This window comes from Catharus ustulatus, chromosome 1, assembly GCF_009819885.2.
Source record: "Catharus ustulatus isolate bCatUst1 chromosome 1, bCatUst1.pri.v2, whole genome shotgun sequence".
In the NCBI taxonomy this organism is placed as follows: domain Eukaryota; kingdom Metazoa; phylum Chordata; class Aves; order Passeriformes; family Turdidae; genus Catharus; species Catharus ustulatus.
This window is the reverse complement of record NC_046221.1, coordinates 37,239,098-37,257,514: the sequence shown is the minus strand read 5'-3', so window position 1 is coordinate 37,257,514 and position 18,417 is coordinate 37,239,098. Positions and strand designations below refer to the sequence as shown.

General features: G+C 40.3%; 1 protein-coding gene across 8 annotated transcripts in view; it reads left to right on the top strand.

Annotated features, from left to right (window-relative positions):
- Nucleotides 1–18,417, top strand: part of LOC116993544 (TBC1 domain family member 5-like) — a 325,432-nt gene that overhangs the window by 290,112 nt on the left and 16,903 nt on the right. For 5 of the 8 annotated variants that reach the window (XM_033054285.2, XM_033054293.2, XM_033054299.2 and 2 more), the window contains 2 exons: nucleotides 10,096–10,128; nucleotides 13,915–14,014. In XM_033054285.2, coding sequence (XP_032910176.1) covers nucleotides 10,096–10,128; nucleotides 13,915–14,014 — 133 coding nt within the window. The remainder of the gene's footprint in view (nucleotides 1–10,095; nucleotides 10,129–13,914; nucleotides 14,015–18,417) is intronic. The other 3 variants (XM_033054316.2, XM_033054336.2, XM_033054344.2) reach the window with 1 other exon arrangement.

Below are 18,417 nucleotides of genomic sequence, written 5' to 3'. Positions count from 1 at the left end.
AGGAAAAAAAAAGTTTAATAAAAACCCAAAAGGCTCTGCAATGCTTTTTCTGTCACATTACAAGTAATACACATGTATACGGAACAGACCTGTGGGGCCATTTGGAATATTTTTGAAATGTCAGTATAAGCTTCTCTTTCTCTGGTACAAAAAATTCAGATGCATGTAGGTGAATAATACTTTCCAGTAACTTCTGCACAGAAGCAGACTGATACCACTTGAAAAAAGGCAAGCAAGAACATTAGAAATTATTGGGCAGCCTTTTGAAACTGTCAGAAAGTATTTTAAAATTACCAAAATCATTAATGGATGAGACCATAAGCAGTGTTTACAAAAGGATCAAGGTGACTGAGGACACAAGAAGTGTGACACTTCACAGCAATCATGCTACCAGCAGAGGTACAGGACTTGCTCTGTCCATCCTCTTTCCATAGATTAATAATGAAGTTAATGTTTCAGCATCCCAGTGGCAAAGAAAAACGTATCAGAGGGTGTGTGTTGGTAGCTTGAGCTGCCACATTTTTCCTTTTCAGTGGGAATTTCATTTCCTCATCCTGCTTTTAAGATAACACCATGAAATTACTGTCATTTTCTGTGGAGAGCTGAGAGACCTGCACTGAACTCTCAATAAAAACATAGATGTGGATGACACACATGCCTCTAAACCAGGCTGTTGTTTAATTTGGGAGTTTTTTTGGCAGAAAGGGTTTCTGTGTTTGGAAGATTTTTTTTCCCACTGGAATAGACTGTGGCTGTGCATTTAATAGCTTGATTCTTATTTTTGTTTTGTTAAATCAAACAGTTCCCTATAAAAACAACAAGACTTGTACTTCTGTTATTTTAACAAAGTAGTATAAATTGTGTATATGTATAACCCCTACGTAATCACTGTACTTTAGTATTACCTTCCTTAAACTCTGAAAAATTAGAGATTCCAAAACCCTTAAGTAAATAATCCTGGTCTACATCTTCAATCGTGTTAGGAATCACAGCAAAGGTCAAATACATCCAGCCTGACCAGAGGAAGATTTAGTGAAACTATTTTGCAACTGATGCTTGAAAAGAATTTAAATAAGTATGAGTTGTAACAAAGGGTGTGCCTTGGGAGTCCTTCATAAAGGACTGTGTGTATTAAAAATCTTATTCATGCAGTAAAATCAAGAAGCATAATTATGTAAGTACATAACACCTAATCAACTCTTTCAGTAAGGTTTAAGTAAACATGTTAGTGTTTCCCTGCTCACAATTCTCTTACTTTTGCCACAGTGAGTTTATGCAATCTTAAAGGCCAGCAATGTGTGTAACAGATGGGCAGAAAGTCCCTCTGATGTGATAGTGAAACATAATGGAAGAAATGGGATTCTCATTTGCCTATGTGTTTATTTATAACTATTTCCAAAATGTTTGCAGCCATACCATCTAAATTACTGTATCAGTTTTATTATTTATGAAGAAATTTTCCAATATTCTTAAGTAGACAATCTCAACAGCAGCACTGAGAGAAACCTTTTATCAGCATTTCTGTTCAAAGGGATAATTTCTAGTACCCTACAACTCTTTCTGTTCTTATCTGTTCCTTTACCAAGTGGAATATTACCTATTTTCTCAGTTGTTCAGTGCCTACCCAATCCACAAGTTATGCCCAGCTTTTTGCATTCCACGGATCTTACCGATTTTTACAGGTTTCTTTTTTAAACTGGCTCTTGGCAGTCCCACAGTGCAGTGCCAGCAGGTGGACTTGTGCAGGCAGCAGGTAGATAAGTCTCCCATGTCTTGTGTGTGCTTTCAGAAGAGGTTTCTTTCCATCCCTGCTTTCTTTGTCTCCAGACAGGAGCTCTCTCCATTAGTCATATTTATCCTTCTCATCTTCTTGCTGAGGAAAAATTGTCTGACCATAGAAGTGAAATATTTTTAAGAGGAAAATTTGCCTAGGTTATATGAAAACAAGTCCTTCTCATACTCCAGTAGTACAGTTACTGATTTCTGGCTCTGAACAGTGAAGCTGGTGACATGGAAGCTGTTCAATAATAGGTTCAAATGTGGGAGCTGCTTTGGAAAATTTCCAAGCCTGTAGTCCTTTGCCACTAACATCTCCAGGCAAGGTGGGATGTGGCAAACTAAGCTGGCAAAAGGACTTTGAACTGTGTAAGATGGAAATTCAACAGCAGGATCTGGTGATTAGAAGCTGTTAGCCAGAGTTTCAGCTATTTTCAGGACTTTAATTGAAATGAAATATATCTGTCAAGTTGTAGGGAGATCCTCTGAGGCACCAACTTTAATTTTCTTCCAAACTTCTATGTCTTTTTAGCTTTAAGAGACCACAAATCAAATAAATTGATAATAATACATCAATGCAATAAAACAGCTATTTTGCCTCAAACTCACCAATCTTAGTAGAATTTATAAATAAATATGAATGGTGAATAAATATCATTTATGTGTAAAGAATAATAAATAAACATGTAAACTCCTAAAACTAGATGACAAGGAAGAGGATAGTTATTCTAGTTTGGAAGAAGATAAATAATTTACCACAAATTCTTGTTTCTTGTATTTCAAGAAAGCTACATATACATAATGCATTAAAATAATAATTTTCTTGCATTTTGAAAGTGGGGTCTCCTCAACAAATGCTAACTCTAGAATGCTAGAAATTTGGATGTTGGAAGAGAGTTCCTGTGTTCCTGGTTATACAGAATCCGAGTTGCAGCCCCTTTCAGTTTTTGGGGGCTTGTTCTCTATTTTGAGGGGGAATTTTAAGTACAAAAAGGCTGAAATTCTTTTAATCCTTTATTATAATCTCATTGTTATGTTTACGTGTGCATAGCTTGGAGAAGCATCATGAGATGCCATCCCTTACTGTGTTGTTATAGGGAGCACACAGAGGAAGTAAGGATTGTACTAATTCCCAAAAACATGTACCTTTGCACGTGAATGCCTTCTAGCATTTTAATTTATTGCCAAATTTTTCTTGGTCTTATTCTACTTGAACATTTTTATTTGTATTATAAAATTCCTTTCTTGTCTTTGATACTTGTTTTCAATCTGAGCCTTCTCAACCAAATAATGTGTTGTTGTTGTTGTGTTGGTACATAACCATTTAGCTTGGCTCCTTTGAGTCACAGTGGATAGATATTTTGTTGACCTTTCCTTCATTTTTGTTTGGTTTTTTTGTTGTTGTTTTTGTTTTTTCTTGTTTTTTCTCAGTCCTATTCCCCCCACCCCTTTCAGACGGCTGTCACTGATATATGTTCACAAAAGATTTGGCAGTGGCAGTTCTGTTTCAGGTTTTAAAACAGATAATTCATCTTCCGAATTTACTTCTTTGAGCTGATGAGGATCCATTGCACCCAAATGTTTTAACTTTGCCAGCACTACGTTTGGAACCTAGACTTCCAGGATTTCTGTTTGCCTAATTCATTGCCGCAGATGTCCTCTGATATATTTTGAGATATTTTGAGTACTACCAGAAAGCAAAATTGGAAAGCAACAGGTCAAAATAATGATAAGAAAGAGGAGAAAAGAGATTAAAATAAAAGATTTTTCCAATCTGGCAGAGAACCTGTTTGTGCTTTAAGGGTTCTGATCTAGAAAAGCACTGAAATAAGTATGTAACCATCAGTAAGTATGAAGTCTGAGTAACTGTACTTAATAGCACTACACTACACTAGTGAAACTAAAAGTAATTTGAAGAATATACAAGAAGAAAGGGAAGAAAGCATTCCTACTTAAGCTATCTCATACCACACTGGAATAGCAGTCTGAGTTACAATGGTGTAAAAAAAGAAAGCATAAGCAGGAGTTAAAGTGGTATAAAATAAAGACATAGTTCATGTTTGTTGTGCCTACAGTCTAAAGGAAGAAAATGCACATTAGTAGGACTTAGCTGAAAGTACTGTGCTTAAAATGTTTAACATTTATGAAAATATATTCAAAATAATAAACACTAGGCAGTTTTGAAGATGTGAAGAAGACAAAACAGGAGTTATTTGCAAATATATTAAGCATGGGGATATTTCAGTTACCACACAGACATATAAATACTGTAAGATAATGGTTCAGCACAGGAAATCAACGTATAACCTCTACTTCTGCTGGATTAGCATATGAAGGCAATATCTGAACTTCTTTCTGTCCTCCCTGGGTAATACATTAATATTCACAAAATTTCATTTTGTGCAAAAATTTCACAAGTAGCAAAACTTTCAACATGAAAGTGACAATATACATTTCACCCGTGACTCTGATGTGCTTGGTGCGCTTTCGTCTAATCATTTCATAGCCCCTTCTACATAGAAGAAACTTCCTCTAAACATCTGCAGAATAAATGCTCTATGAAAACTCTCTCAAAAATACCACCTTTTCATCAACAACAGTTTGGCTCCATGCTGAAGCCATGTCTAGAAGACTGACTAATATAGCCATATTGTTTCCATGTCCTCCCCATATGTGTGTCTCCAGCCATCTGTTGTCTCTTGGCTTACACCATGAAGTCCTTCAGAGAAGTGGGATTTTTCTTTTTATTTGTACAGCATCCAGCACAGCATGGCCTTGGTCCTGATGAGGGACCATGAGTGATACAGTTAAATAACAAGTTAAATTTGTAAATAAAATAAATTAAGAGCTTGGGTTACGTTCCACTGCATGTAATTCAGCACTCAGAAATGGGGGTTTCTGGTTTAAATGTCACCATATGCTCTGCACTATTTTGTGCCTGGCATAGAATATAAAGAAATTATGGGGGTGTCAACCAACATTGAACTGTCAGAGATTCAAGATTATAAGGTTAACTCTTGTATTTAATTCTTAGATTAGAAAAATAAATAAATTCCCACAAAATGGAAAGAGTAACCACTGCTTTTTACTCCAGGGGAATTTGTTTAAAATTAAGTGAGAAAGCAATTTATACCTAGCATCTGAGTCTTGTTTCGCTTGCAAACTGCTACTGACATCTGAAAACTGTTTGTATAATTTATGAATAAGAACTTAAGTACTGGTAAGACTCTTGGCAAGTCCCTGACTTCAGGATTTCCATGTATCAAACTCATTTTTCCCATTATTGTCCTCTAAATGTTTTGATACCTCATCAAAATTTTTTTCTAATTTGCCATGCCAATTTGCTGAGAGCTATGGAGCTTCCTGTGCTCTTACTATGAATACTGAAAAAAAACTGAAAATGTGACTGGGTAAATTCATATAAGAAAAGTAGCCGTTGACTACAGGGGAAAAAAAACAAGCAAACAAAAAAACCCCACACCACCTCAAGTTCAAGACCTCACTGATGTGCATGCAGATCTATATAGTCTAGAAGAGTATCCTGGTCTGTACGCTTACATATTTATATCATGACATTGTGTTTTCTCCACACTTCACCCAACCCATCATTGACCCACCTCAGGAAGACTGGGCTTCCTTGCCAGTTCAGTTCTGTCGCTGGTTTGGATTTTTTTTTAATGTTTTAAATTTCAGCATTAGTGCTTAAATACCTTAAATGCGTTTAAATACTTGTCTCTTTGAAGATAGTTTCTTTTCCACAGCACTTAGCACTTGGTAGTGCTGCCAAGTTTATTCTTATTTAGAATTCAGATTTAAGATGAATTGGAATTTTGCCATTCTGAGCATTCATGAATGAAATGCTTGGACATACATTGTTGTAAGCTTTGACAACAGAGTTTGCTTTTCCTTGACTTTCCTACGTGGGTTAAACAGACAAATGTACAATTTTTCTTTCATCTCCTGAATAGCAAGACTGAAGACTAAATGGTATTTTGAAAGAAAGGCATTACAATGCTGATTTTTCAAGTTTGTATTCCCTGTTTTTCATAATTCTGTCTTAAGCTACATGTTGTGTATTTGAGAGAAAATTTGTTTAAACTGATAAAAGCAATTTTGAGAAATAGTGGTTCTCCCAAAACTGTATGTCATCAGACCTTGTAAAGGCTACCAAATTCCAGTGCCCTTACCCATGTCTACAAACCATATTGCACCTTGTAAAGCCGTGAGCTGTAAAAGGCTAGGATTACAATGTCAAAAGTGTAAAAGTTTCTGTTCTTGACTATACTGACCACTTTCAGTTATTCAGCTTTTTTTGCTGCAGTAAAATTTGATGAAAAATGGGGCATGGGAGAGGCATCGCTGATCTCATTATGAGCTCAGGAGTAAAGGAAGGATATAAAAATTTATTTCCATAGCTCTCTTTGTAAAGGTGAGAAGATATATGAAAGGAAGGATAATAAAAACAGAAGAACAAGCTTTAGACAAATGGAGAGTACCAGAACTGTATAGACTGGGGTGGAAATAGCAAAGAAATGTCAAAAATTAATCACAAAGGAATTAGCTCTCATGGCAAAAGAAAAAAAGGAAGTGTAGCAATGTAAGCAAAATTCTATATATGAATAAGAAGAAAAAAGTATGAGAAACAGAAATGTAAGTCAAGGTTTTTGCAGATTCAATCTTGCCAAAACCAGGAAAATAGTTAGAAGTATGTGTATGAAGGCACTCAAATAGAATCTTGATTTGACTGGAGACATAAATTCTAGCCTGCTTAATATTGTTAGTGAAATGTAAATCAATGTAGTACCACAAATAAACTACAGTAGTTTCACGAATACAAGCCGCATGGATTATAAGCCGCACTTCCGGTGCCTCGACAATGTTGCTGTCTTTGTCAATAGATAAGCCGCACCCCGAATATTAGCCGCACTTTCGTTCGTCGCGAGAATCCCTGCGCAGCTTTCACAAATTGGCCAATTAGTAACAGGATCGCGGCATAGCGGGCTTTACTGGCTCGGGGCGGGGCCAGGAAGGCTCGGCCCGCTCATGGTTGCCGACGGGGCCGGGTAGCCCAGCTCAGCGCCACGGCTCAGCGGGGCTGGCCGGGTGGTGCTGCCGCTGCCGCCGGGCTCGCTGGCCCCCCTCTCCCGTCAGCACCGCCCCGCTGCCGCGTTCCCTAGCCCTGCCGGCGGCCTGCCGCCGCCCGGCTCGGCGGCCGCGCCGCGTTCCCTAGCCCTGCCGGCGGCCTGCCGCCGCCGCCGCCCGGCTCGCTGGCCGCGCCACGTTCCCTAGCACTGCCGGCGGGCTGCCGCCGCCCGGCTCGGCGGCCGCGCCGCGTTCCCTAGCCCTGCCGGCGGCCTGCCGCCGCCGCCGCCCGGCTCGCTGGCCGCGCCGCGTTCCCTAGCCCTGCCGGCGGGCTGCCGCCGCCCGGCTCGGCGGCCACGCCGCGTTCCCTAGCCCTGCCGGCGGCCTGCCGCCGCCGCCGCCCGGCTCGCTGGCCGCACCGCGTTCCCTAGCCCTGCCGGCGGGCTGCCGCCGCCCGGCTCGGCGGCCGCGCCGCGTTCCCTAGCCCTGCCGGCGGCCTGCCGCCGCCGCCGCCCGGCTCGCTGGCCGCGCCGCGTTCCCTAGCCCTGCCGGCGGGCTGCCGCCGCCCGGCTCGGCGGCCGCGCCGCGTTCCCTAGCCCTGCTGGCGGGCTGCCGCCGCCCGGCTCGGCGGCCGCGCCGCGTTCCCTAGCCCTGCCGGCGGGCCAGCCACTGCCGCCGCTGGCAGGCATGCCGGCCGCCTCGCCGCTGTGTTCACGTACTCGCCCTGCCGGCGGGCCAGCCGCTGCCGCCGCTGCCAGGCTCGCCAGCCGCCCCCTCCCGTCTGCACCGCCGCCGCGTTTCCTCGCCCTGGCCGGCACTGCAGGCCCCCGCACCGCCGGGCTCCCCCATGCTGCTGGCCCCGATTCTGCTGGGCTTCCCCCGCTGCCAGGCAGCCCCACCCGTCGGCCTTCCTGCTTCTGCCATGCTCCCCTGCACTGCTAGCCCCAGTTCTCCCGGGCTCCCCCGCCCTGCTGGCCCGGGCTCTGCCACCCCCCCTGCCCCGCCCTGCTGGCTCAGGCTCTGCCGCCCGCCCCCACACTGCTGGCCCCGCCTCTGCCAGGCTTTCCCACCTCAGCCGGGGCCGGCCGGGCTCCAGCTTGGCTTGGGGCTGCCGCGGGCTCTCACTTCCGTGTTGGCAGATTTTAGAATTTTGTTAATGTATTAGCCGCCCCGGAATATTAGCCGCACTTCCGGGTTTCCACCAAAATTTTGGTCAAATTGGTGCGGCTTGTATTCGTGAAATTACTGTACTTTCTTTTCATTCTCCTGTTAAATTCCAGATGTTAATGGTTATCTGTAAGGCTCTATATCATCTGCAAGGCTGAAGGTGTTTAATAGTTTTTTGAGAACCCTGGAACTGAATTTTCAGAAAGTATTAAGTTGTTTTTCTGCAAGATTGCATATGTAAATATGCAGAGCTTTATCTCCCATGTCTGATGCAGTGACTTCCTAGTTTGATTTGCTGCTTGATTTGCTGCTTTTCCTCATAATGCAGTTCCCAATATTAGAAAATATTGAGCTTCACAGAACTTGTTGTTTGGTAAATTGAGACTGATTTTGTATTTTGGTTGAATGAGTTGGAATCGTTGTCCGTGTGTTTCTAGTGCTCTGTGTGTCAGATCAGCTGAAAGGGCAGTTTCAGCTGGAAGGTTGGTCCAGACCATACTGGATTTCTCCTGACTTAGGTTTGGCCTGTTTGAAGAATTTATAAGTCTCTGTTAATGCATAAGAGAGATCAAATCAGCACTGCTATATGTACACAAAATAAAAATGTTAGTCATTTTGTTAGCACAATGAAAAGTTGCACTTAAAGGTAAGTGCAATTTATACTGCACTGAGAGCATCTGCACTATGCTAGCTATAAATCAGTTGTTTCATCTAACACTGCTAAAAAATTTTATTAGATTACTGAAAAAATGGTCCTCATTCCTGAGGAGCTTTGTGATTTTGCTGTTTACCTCTACGGAGCGACCTTTGAAAAGTACTGTCTTTGAAAGATAAGTCTTAGAAATGTTGTATAGAAGAGACTTCTGCTTAGCTGCCACTTGGAATAATACAATCACTAGCAGTGGATCAGGTCAGTGGCTTTGAATAGAAACTACCTCTTCTGTAAGTAACCTCTTCCAGCACTGCACTACTCTTCTAATGAAGAATATTTTCCTAATGACCAATTTGAACCTTCCAAGGCACAGTTTTGGGCCATAGTGCCTTCTATATTGTCTGTGAAGAGTTTAATTCCATCATCTTTGTTACACCATGTAGTTACAGGCTCCCAGTAGATCCTCCTTGAGCTTCTCTTCACCAAAATAAGTAAGCACTGCTCCTTCAGCCTCTCCTCCAGACCTGTAGCCTTCACAGTGCTCCTGCCCTGAGCCTTCTCCAGCCTCCCAATGTCTTTGAACTGCAGGCCCTTTGAAAAGCATTATTAAAAGTGAGGGCTCACAAGCACTGAGTAGAAAGGGGTGATAATGACTTTCCTGGATCTGCTGACCACATTGCTCATAATGTAGTTCAGTGCAACTGTTTACATTATTCATGATAAGAGAATTTTGTTATAAACAGCTCAACAGCCACTGCAACCTCCATATCCTTTTTGGCAAATCTGAAACAAAAAGTTCCTTCTGTCTGCACTGGTGCATTGGGATTTTTCTTCTCAGGTGCAGAATTTTGCATTTACAGAAATTTCTAAAACAGAAACCTCAAAAAGGCTTCTCTTACCTAGGCTTCCTGTGTCTCATGGTGTTTGTGAGTTCAAGTTCCACCAGTCAGCACAGCAGCAACACCTCCCAATTTTGTATCATCTGAAAATCTACTGAGTGTACATTCTGTCTCATTATCTGGCCTATTGATGAAGATACTGGACAGTCTTATAGCACTAATACAAAATACTGAATAGTGTCTTCATTTGTTACAGTGCTCATTTCCAAACATCAACTGGACATCAAGCTAGTGACTCTGTTCTTTAGGCTTGGGATTCTGAACAATCCAGCCCACCTACAGTCCTTTCATTCAGCCCATACTTCATCATAGTATAAGTGATGATGCTTTTGGAAATGTATCAAAAGCCTAACTAAAGTAAAACTCCATTGCATTCACTTTCCTCCCTTCATCTGCATGCCCAGTCATTTTGTCATAGTGGGCAGCCAGGTTGGTCCAGCATGATTTGCTCTTGGTAAATCCTTGTTGACTTTTCTTGATTATTGTCTTGTCCTTTACATGCTGAAAATTGATTCCAAGAGGACATGCTCCACAATTTTCCCAAGGACTAAGGTGAGGCCCAACCATTGCATAGTCCCTTAGATACCCCTCCTCACTCTTGTTTAGTATGTATCTAAAATTAACCTTTTTGCAGTCATCAAGGATGTTCTGCAATAGCAGTGTTTTTTCACAGATAGTAGCCAGTGGTGTTGTAATCACCCTGTCATTTTTTCAGCACCCAGAAGTATATCCCATGTAGTCCCATGTATTTGGACACACACTGCTTCTTCAGGTATTCATCAGCTTATGCCCTTCCCCCCTCCACAGCCATCCCTCTCCTTCCCAAACAGTACATGCAGAGGTCTGGGAACAGAGTTAGCCTAAAAAGTGAGATGCAAAAATGAATTCAAGTGCTGCAGCTTTTTCTGTATCATGTGTCATTGTGTTATCTCCCTTAGTAAGCAATAGACCATTTTCCTTGAATCTCCTTTTGCTTCTCTGTCTACTTACAAGTTTACTTCTTGTTACCCCCGAATGCCCCCCATTAATTTTTGCTCCAGATGGGGTTTTGTCCTTCCTATTTTTGTTCATGTGCCCAAACAATGACTGTGTGCCTGTCCTTTGTTTCCTGTCATTGTTTCCACACGTGTGTTCTCCATTTCCACCATTTCCACCTCTATATGTGCTTTTCCCATTTAAGTTCATTAGGAAGCTCCTTACTCAGCCAAGTGGACCTTCTGCCTGCCTTATCTGTGCTGATTCCTCACATGTGTGTGGATTAGATCCGTGTTCTGTAGCAAAGTCCCACCCCCTAGATTGGCAAGTTTGTTCACAAAGATTTCTTCCCTATCTTTGCCAGGTAGACCTGTTCTCTATGTTTTCTGTCCTCATCAAATTTTGCCACAAGCAAAATAGTTGAACTTCATCTAATGCTACCAAGTATGTAACCATATGTGGTCTCCCTGGTACACCTGTAACCGTATGTGGTCTCCTGGTACACTCTCTAGACTTTTCCCTTTTGCCGTAGGATTGAAGGGAAAGAAACACCACCAGGATTCCTCCCCTTCACCCTTGCTCAGGAGCCCTACAGTCACTTAAGGACTAAAATGGTTTCACATCACCCGTTCTCTGGTGGATGCATGAATAAGGACAAAAAAAGTCAGAACATTAGGTGACCCCAGTCTTTTGCTACACTACAAGCTGGGGCACGAGTAAGACACCTCCCTAGCTGACAAGTCAGGCTGGAAGAGTCACCAGCCATGCACTCACTCATCACTTTTCCTTGGTAGTGCTCTGATAGTGTCCAACCTGAATTCTTCTGCTGAGGGAGCTTGGTCTTACCCTCTGCTGCCTGGACCTGGCACCACTGGGCAACCCTTCTGCTACCAGAAGTCACAAGTTTACAGCTCTCTCCCTCGTATCAGTGCATGCCTTCTTCCCACTGTATCTTGCCTCAGTTGCACCTTTCCTGTCTGTCTTGTGAAGTTTTACACTTGGAAAGATCTTGTCGGTCACCTGTCAGTCCTCCCAACACAATAAAACACACCTGCCTCTTACTGCTCACCTGCTGCTGGGGACTACAATAGAGCAAACCCCCCATCAGGGAGGTCACTCTCAGAACCTGCACAGAGGTGGTCACAGCACCGCTGGTGACAGCAGAGGTGGAGGTTACACCTTGCAGTGAGTCATTGCCATTTGGGTGTTGTCTAATTGTGCAAAAAACCCTGGGTCTCTTGTGTGTCAAGTGCCAAGTTAACTGTCTTGCCTATTTGCACATCCTGCTGCCAGCACTCCTTGGTGCCCTTCCCACAGGTGCCAGATAAGTCAGGAACTCCAAGTTCATTTAACCTTGTGTAAGATTTCCCACTTGGGAAGGAGAATTCTTGCACTGTCTGTGACTCCCTGACTACAACTCCCTCCTTTGTGCCTGCTGGGTCTGCTGAACACTGCTCGTCCCCATACTGGATTCCAGTAAGCAGAAAGAACAGGGGATGTAGTTTAATTAGCACTGCTCTCACTTGCCAGGAAAAGAGGTACTGTTGTATAATTGAAAAGGTCAATTCAGACTCCATTTGGGTGAATTCAGCTGTCCAAAAGCATTTCAAGATCAATTTACTGCAGTCCTCACCTATGAATAAGGAAAAAAAAAAGTCTAGGAGACATGGAAATATTTATTACAATAAGTTAAATTTTTATTATTCACCTGTAAGAGATAAACTGGGATTCAATTACTGGCTAATAATTTTAGAATTTGATTGTGTTATTTTATAGTAGAATACTCAAATATTGTAACTTCTCCCTATCTTACAGCTGCACTTTCAGTGCCAATGGCAGTTTAAAATTTATGGTAGATTATTTCTTGCAGTCAATACCTGTTTGTGCTAGAAAAAGGTCTTCTGCAGGAACATCACTTGAATAGAAATGTCAATGCAGATCTGCTTGTACAGGCTGTGACAGAGCTGCAGACTTTGAATGAGGTCACTCAACAACTCTAAATTGGCAAATGAAATCAACCTCTTTGAGGTCTAAGTGGTCAAAGTATGAGGATAAGAAGAAAAAAATGAGAGTATATCATATAAAGAAATAGGATGGAAAAAATGTTTCATATTTATTAGTTGTAAGAAAAAAAAGCATGTAGGCAGAAAGCATCTTGCAAATGCTACAGTTACATTGCTCTTTATTAATCAATTTCTTTTGGATTTATGATATATTAGTGCAAAGTTTCCTTTACTTGGTTCTCTCTTGGTTTCTGATGGAGTTAAGATCACTTATACCTGTAAATCAAGACTAACTCACTCTATTTATTCATCTTGATCGTTTTGAAGATTTTTGTCATTGGAAACATAATTCACTCTCTAATGCTCAGTGATCTCTATTAAACAAAACTATGATAGAATTGCAAACCTCCAAAGAAAAACAGGAGGCTAAAATTTACTTTGGCTTTTTCTGAGTATCTTGAATTCAATTGCATACTTAAAAAAAATCCTGCTTAATACTGTTAGTGACTTAGCTTTGATGAAATTTTTCCAAAGGAGTGATGACCTTCCTCTGCAGTATGGTCTTCAAAGACTAGAGTGGATGGATTTGTAAACCAACAAAGGCATTCAAAGAGAGGAATTCTTAGCTGAGGTAGTTCCAATTGCTTAGACAGGGCACGTATCCATGATGGGTACTAATGCTTCTCCTGGGCCTTAAAATTAATTTTTTTAATTTCTATTTTACTTTATGCATATTTTTAAAACATAACTTAATAATTTAGAGTAACTGCTTTATCATATGTGTGTTAAAAATAGTTTTCACCTAAGTATTTTGCATGACAATGTTTGAAAGTGAGGTTGGCTGCGCACAGAAGTGCAGGGATTAAATACAGTTAAAGGTTGTTACAAAAATAAGTGTGCCAAAATATGTGGCAGTAATGCATCCTTGAGATGCAATAGTAGGTCTCATGAAATATATCTCTTGAAATTCAAAAAATGGTTTCAAAGGAATAACTGAGGAAATTGCTCTGGCAGAAATAAGAAGTTTTCTCATTTGGTGAGTTTTTTTCAGCCAGTGCTGTGGTACTGTTTGCCCAAATGAAACCAGGTAGCTGGTCTATAAAAGAATTCTGGATCATTAACCTTTCTGAGGTCAGTGTAGAGAGATTGTTATTTAACTCCTTAAAAGGAAAAAGAGTAGTACTAATAAATACTGAGATATTAAAACCAAACCCTATTTCCGTGAAATGACAAAATTTTCCAAGAACAAAGGAACAGAAAAAGTTAAAAGATGTCTAAGCATGTCAAGGGTTAAGCTACTACTTTTACTCTGCATTATAGACATTTCGTGGGTTTAATGCTAATAATCTTTTCATTGTAGGAGGAGGAATTAGAGGCCCAGATTTCATTCCTACAAGGACAGCTAAACGATTTGGAAGCCATGTGCAAATATTGTGCAAAGATGATGAACACGCATCTTGGTAAGTGCAGTACCTTGCATTAACCTGTAAATCTTTGCAAAGGCTCTTTCAGTGTTTGTATTAGAACTAAAACAATATTTATGTAGTACAGTGCGTATTATTTTATAAGCCATGATGAAGATTGAATTGATGTACTCAGTTGTTCTATCAGATGCTGCCAGCCACTGTATCTTCATTCTGTCACGCTTAAACTTGGGAATAAGATAACCACTGAGGATACTAAAAAGAAATAGAGGCATTTTAGCATAGATGCCTTTGATTTCTTGTATTGTAAGAGACTTGTTGCAGCTCAAAGCATGTGAACTGACAGACTTGAAGTCCATTTGCAGTTCAACAGTCCCACAGTGATACTTGATGTGTATAGTGATAAGATTCATAGACTTTCATTAAATGTAACATTTTCATAATCTACTATAGTTTGTAATATTTGTCTCAGCACAGAAGAAATACAGTAAGATAGAAGTCAATACATTGGGAACAGAATCAGAAAATACTCTCGTCTAAAATTCTGCCTACATATTGCCAAGACAAATCACAGAAAGTAAACAAAAAACTGCACTCAGATCAAGTGTAAATATTTTTTAAGCAGGTTTTGATAAAAACTGTGTTTTTAAACTGTGCTGAACTGAACTCTAAATGTTAGTATATTTAGTTATGTGAAAAAGCACCATTGTTGAGAAATCAGGGCAAAACTGCAATAATTTTAGTATTTATTTATGGTCTGCAATATCTGAGCAAAATAAATTAAAATTGAATATTTCAGTGGGTAGAAATAAGCATGTGATATCTAAGTTTGCCAGGTCAGAAGGTTCAGAAGTAAAAACCATGTTGTATTTGTATTTTCTTTTATGTGGGTATTTTACTAGCCACTGTTATAAGACTAGAAAAAGTTATAAATATTGTATTACTTGGAAGTTGGGAATCACAGCCTTGAAAAGCAAAGTCTAAACCTCTAACCCTGACATCTTTAGTCTGATGTATTGTATTGCTTTTGTGAAGGCACATGACTAATGATGAGATTAGAAGCAAGCAAAGGGATAAATTATTAGCTACTGAAATGATGGGGAAGAGATTGCTGTGTCAAGAAGAAAAACTGAAGTTTCTTTCCTCTGTGAAAGAAGACAAGGAGTGTTTAGCAAGAGTATCTGTTCCAAGCATAAACATTTCACCAACTATAGCTGAACCAGATATCAGAATAAACCCAGACAAATCTCCTTGAAGCAGTCTGCCTTTCAGCACTGGATTCATGAACTGAAAGCCTATGATCTGTTATCGTATCTGGGTGTTAAATTCTTTTTCCCAAATATATTGGAAACAAAAGCATTTCAGGCCAGTAGTCTCCCAGGAGCACTGTGGAGTGGTTTGTTACCCTCACAGGACAAGGAAAGCCATCCCTTATAGAGCTTTGGCTGCAGGGTGTGCTGGGTGCATTGTGACATGCCTGCAACACTCTCAGAGCCTGTCAACTCAGTCTCTTCCATGTCTATTCCCTGTACTTCTTCACAATATTCCTGCAGGTCTTGTCAACATCATGAACTATTAACTTTGTAAATTTGTCTTACACTAGTGTGTTTATATTCTATAAAGATTAACAGTTATGGGTGATAAAAAGAGAGGTAGAGACACCACCAACATTCGCAGCCTCTACACTTGTAGCAAGTTGATGAGTTTAGGTATACCCAAACCAGTCAGCCGATGATCCACATGAAGGCAGGGGAAAAAAAACCCACCAGGACTCCTGCTGATGTGCAAAATTCCATCTGACCTGAAATCTGTCTGTCCATGCAGCACATGCCAGCAGGCTGTGCAAGGAAATGGATTCTCTGGTGCATCACAGAACGACACCTCCTAAGGATTATCTCCTGAGTCCATACACTGCTCAGGGCTTCAGAGAAGGGCAGCAAAATAAAACCCAAAAACATATCTGGTTATTTCTGAAGGGAAAAGTTAGTTGGGGCTGCTGCAGCACCTGATCTGATTCTCCCCCAGCTATCCATTTACCCATGAAAATGACTTTGTTTCAGAAACTGCAGAGCAGGTGAGTTATGTCGCTCCTCTTGTAAACTGTCAAAACACTTAACTTCAAGGATATTACTTCTTCCTCTGGGGCTGAATTTTTCTGACTTCATCACCCAGCTACTGGCTCATGTAGCATTTTTAATAGCAAAATTGAAAATCCTCATTTAACTTACCTATACAGAGCACTAAAGTAATCTCTCAGCAATGTCTTTGCTAAGCAGAACAATACATTTCATCTTATGTGTGTTACTTTTTAGACCAAATCATTTTAGTGGTCTTCCTTTGAATTCTTCAGGATTTTCATGTCTTTTCAAGTGGGTTAATTGTATCAGGATATGCTGTACCAGCACTGGGCCCAGAAAAGTGGTTACTTAGCACAGGGAAGGTCATCTCTCTGCTCTCATGTGGCATTGCTCTTTTTAAACATTTGTAATGCAGCATCACATTAGTGCTCTTTGATACAGTGGTAGTTTGAGGTGATAATATGCTATGACCTTTAAAATTTGTTGAATCACAGCTTTCTAAAGAGAGGCATTTATCCTGTGGGTAAAATCAGGAAATGTTTATTTCCACACGTGTTCCTTGTATTTGATGATATTAAAATTCACTGCTTGCTGTTTGGCATTTTAGCTGAATGATTCAGGTAACTCTGTATGTACTAGGTTTTCTTCTGCTATTCTAACTACAGACATAACCATCATATAGTTGTCTAAACTGTTGATAAAAACATGCAGTTATATAAAAGCTGGGGAGCCTTACAGAACTAATTCTTCCAGCAAAGAGTTAGACACATTTCTATGAATTATAAATATGTCAATCAAGCAGTCAGGCCTGCCTTTTAAATTTGATAAAATTTAAGTACTTGTTCTTAAAAACCTCCCTTTTTTAGATTGATGATGTAAACCTTTCTTTTCAGACATTATTACTCAAACAATATTATTCTTCTTGTATGATGTATTCCATTTGGAGGTCACATTATAGCAAAACAATATTAATTCAGGCTTATAAAAATGCATATCCAGTGATCATTTGCCACAAAATTATTGCAATATCAAACAATTATAGAGTTTTCTTCTTGTGGTTCATAATGAGACAATTGAGGATTTTTTGGCTGTCTTTTCTCAGGTTCTTTCCATTACAATGGGGATCCAGATGACAGACAGGTGCAGTTACTTCATGGCACAGATGATGTGTTGTAGCTGAGAAATTATGAAAATAACCATGAAATTATCTATGCTGTTTTGAATATGAGGGATAGAATGGCAGTTTTTATTTTGTTCATATATTCAAAGATGCTTTCATTAAATGTTTATCTCCTTCTGTAAATAAACCCCACAGTCTACAACATGGCAACGACATAATTAACTGCTTGTAATATCAGGGCATGTTACCATGGGAATGAATGATGGTTCTGAAATATTGCTACTTAGTGCTATGGGTAGAAATTAGAAATAGGGGTTTCATTATTAAAATGGAGGAAAGTCATTTTGTGATCTTTGTCTCTGTCTTAGGGCTGTGCATTAGAAAGAGCGTTACTTTTCTTCCCTCTCTCCCTTAACCACTGGAGTCCTGCTCAGGGGAGATTTCTTTGAACACCTCCAAGGACAAATGTAAAATTTAGGTCTTTACAATGGCAATAGAGGGAAGCAGATTTTACTGTTGCTCCCACCTGTTTTCACAAGCTTGTCATAGCTTTCAAACAAAAAAAAATCCTGTGTTCAATTTTTCCATTATTGAAATGAAGACACATCCAAACTTGTAAACCTGTCATGTGGCTTTGTTCACAAAATAAATGCAGGCTATTACTCAACTAATAGTGAAAAAGCATAGTTGCCATAGCTATCACAGCTCCAGCATCATCACAGATACATTTTCTTGATGTTATTTTCTCACAAGCAGTAGCCTTTTTCAGGAAATAATGTTATCAGTGATGATTTCAGAACTATGGTAATATTCTTCAACATTTTTCTGTCTGGGAGATACTCTACTGTTAGTGCACATAAATTTTTCAAGCCTCAATGATTCAGAAAGCCATAATACACCATTTAATATTATTACCTGTCATATTGTTACTTCTTTTTTGAAGAATTTTGGTTTGTTTCCTCCTTTCTTGCACTACGTGAAAATAAAATCATCAAGCTAGCAAGTGCATTCAGTAAAAGATTTTTCCTGGTAATTGATAAATGTGATATCTGTCTGATGTCTTAGAGTAGATCATGAAAAACATGTCTAAGAGACATGCACATGAGCAGGACTCAGAGGGCCTTACAGTATCTGCTGGAACACTCCTCTCTTGTCCTTCAGGCTGGACATGGGACTGAGTTTGAGGTGTTTGTTCAACATGAAGTCAGTCTGGAGTGTCTCCAAGAGCAAACCTTTGTTAC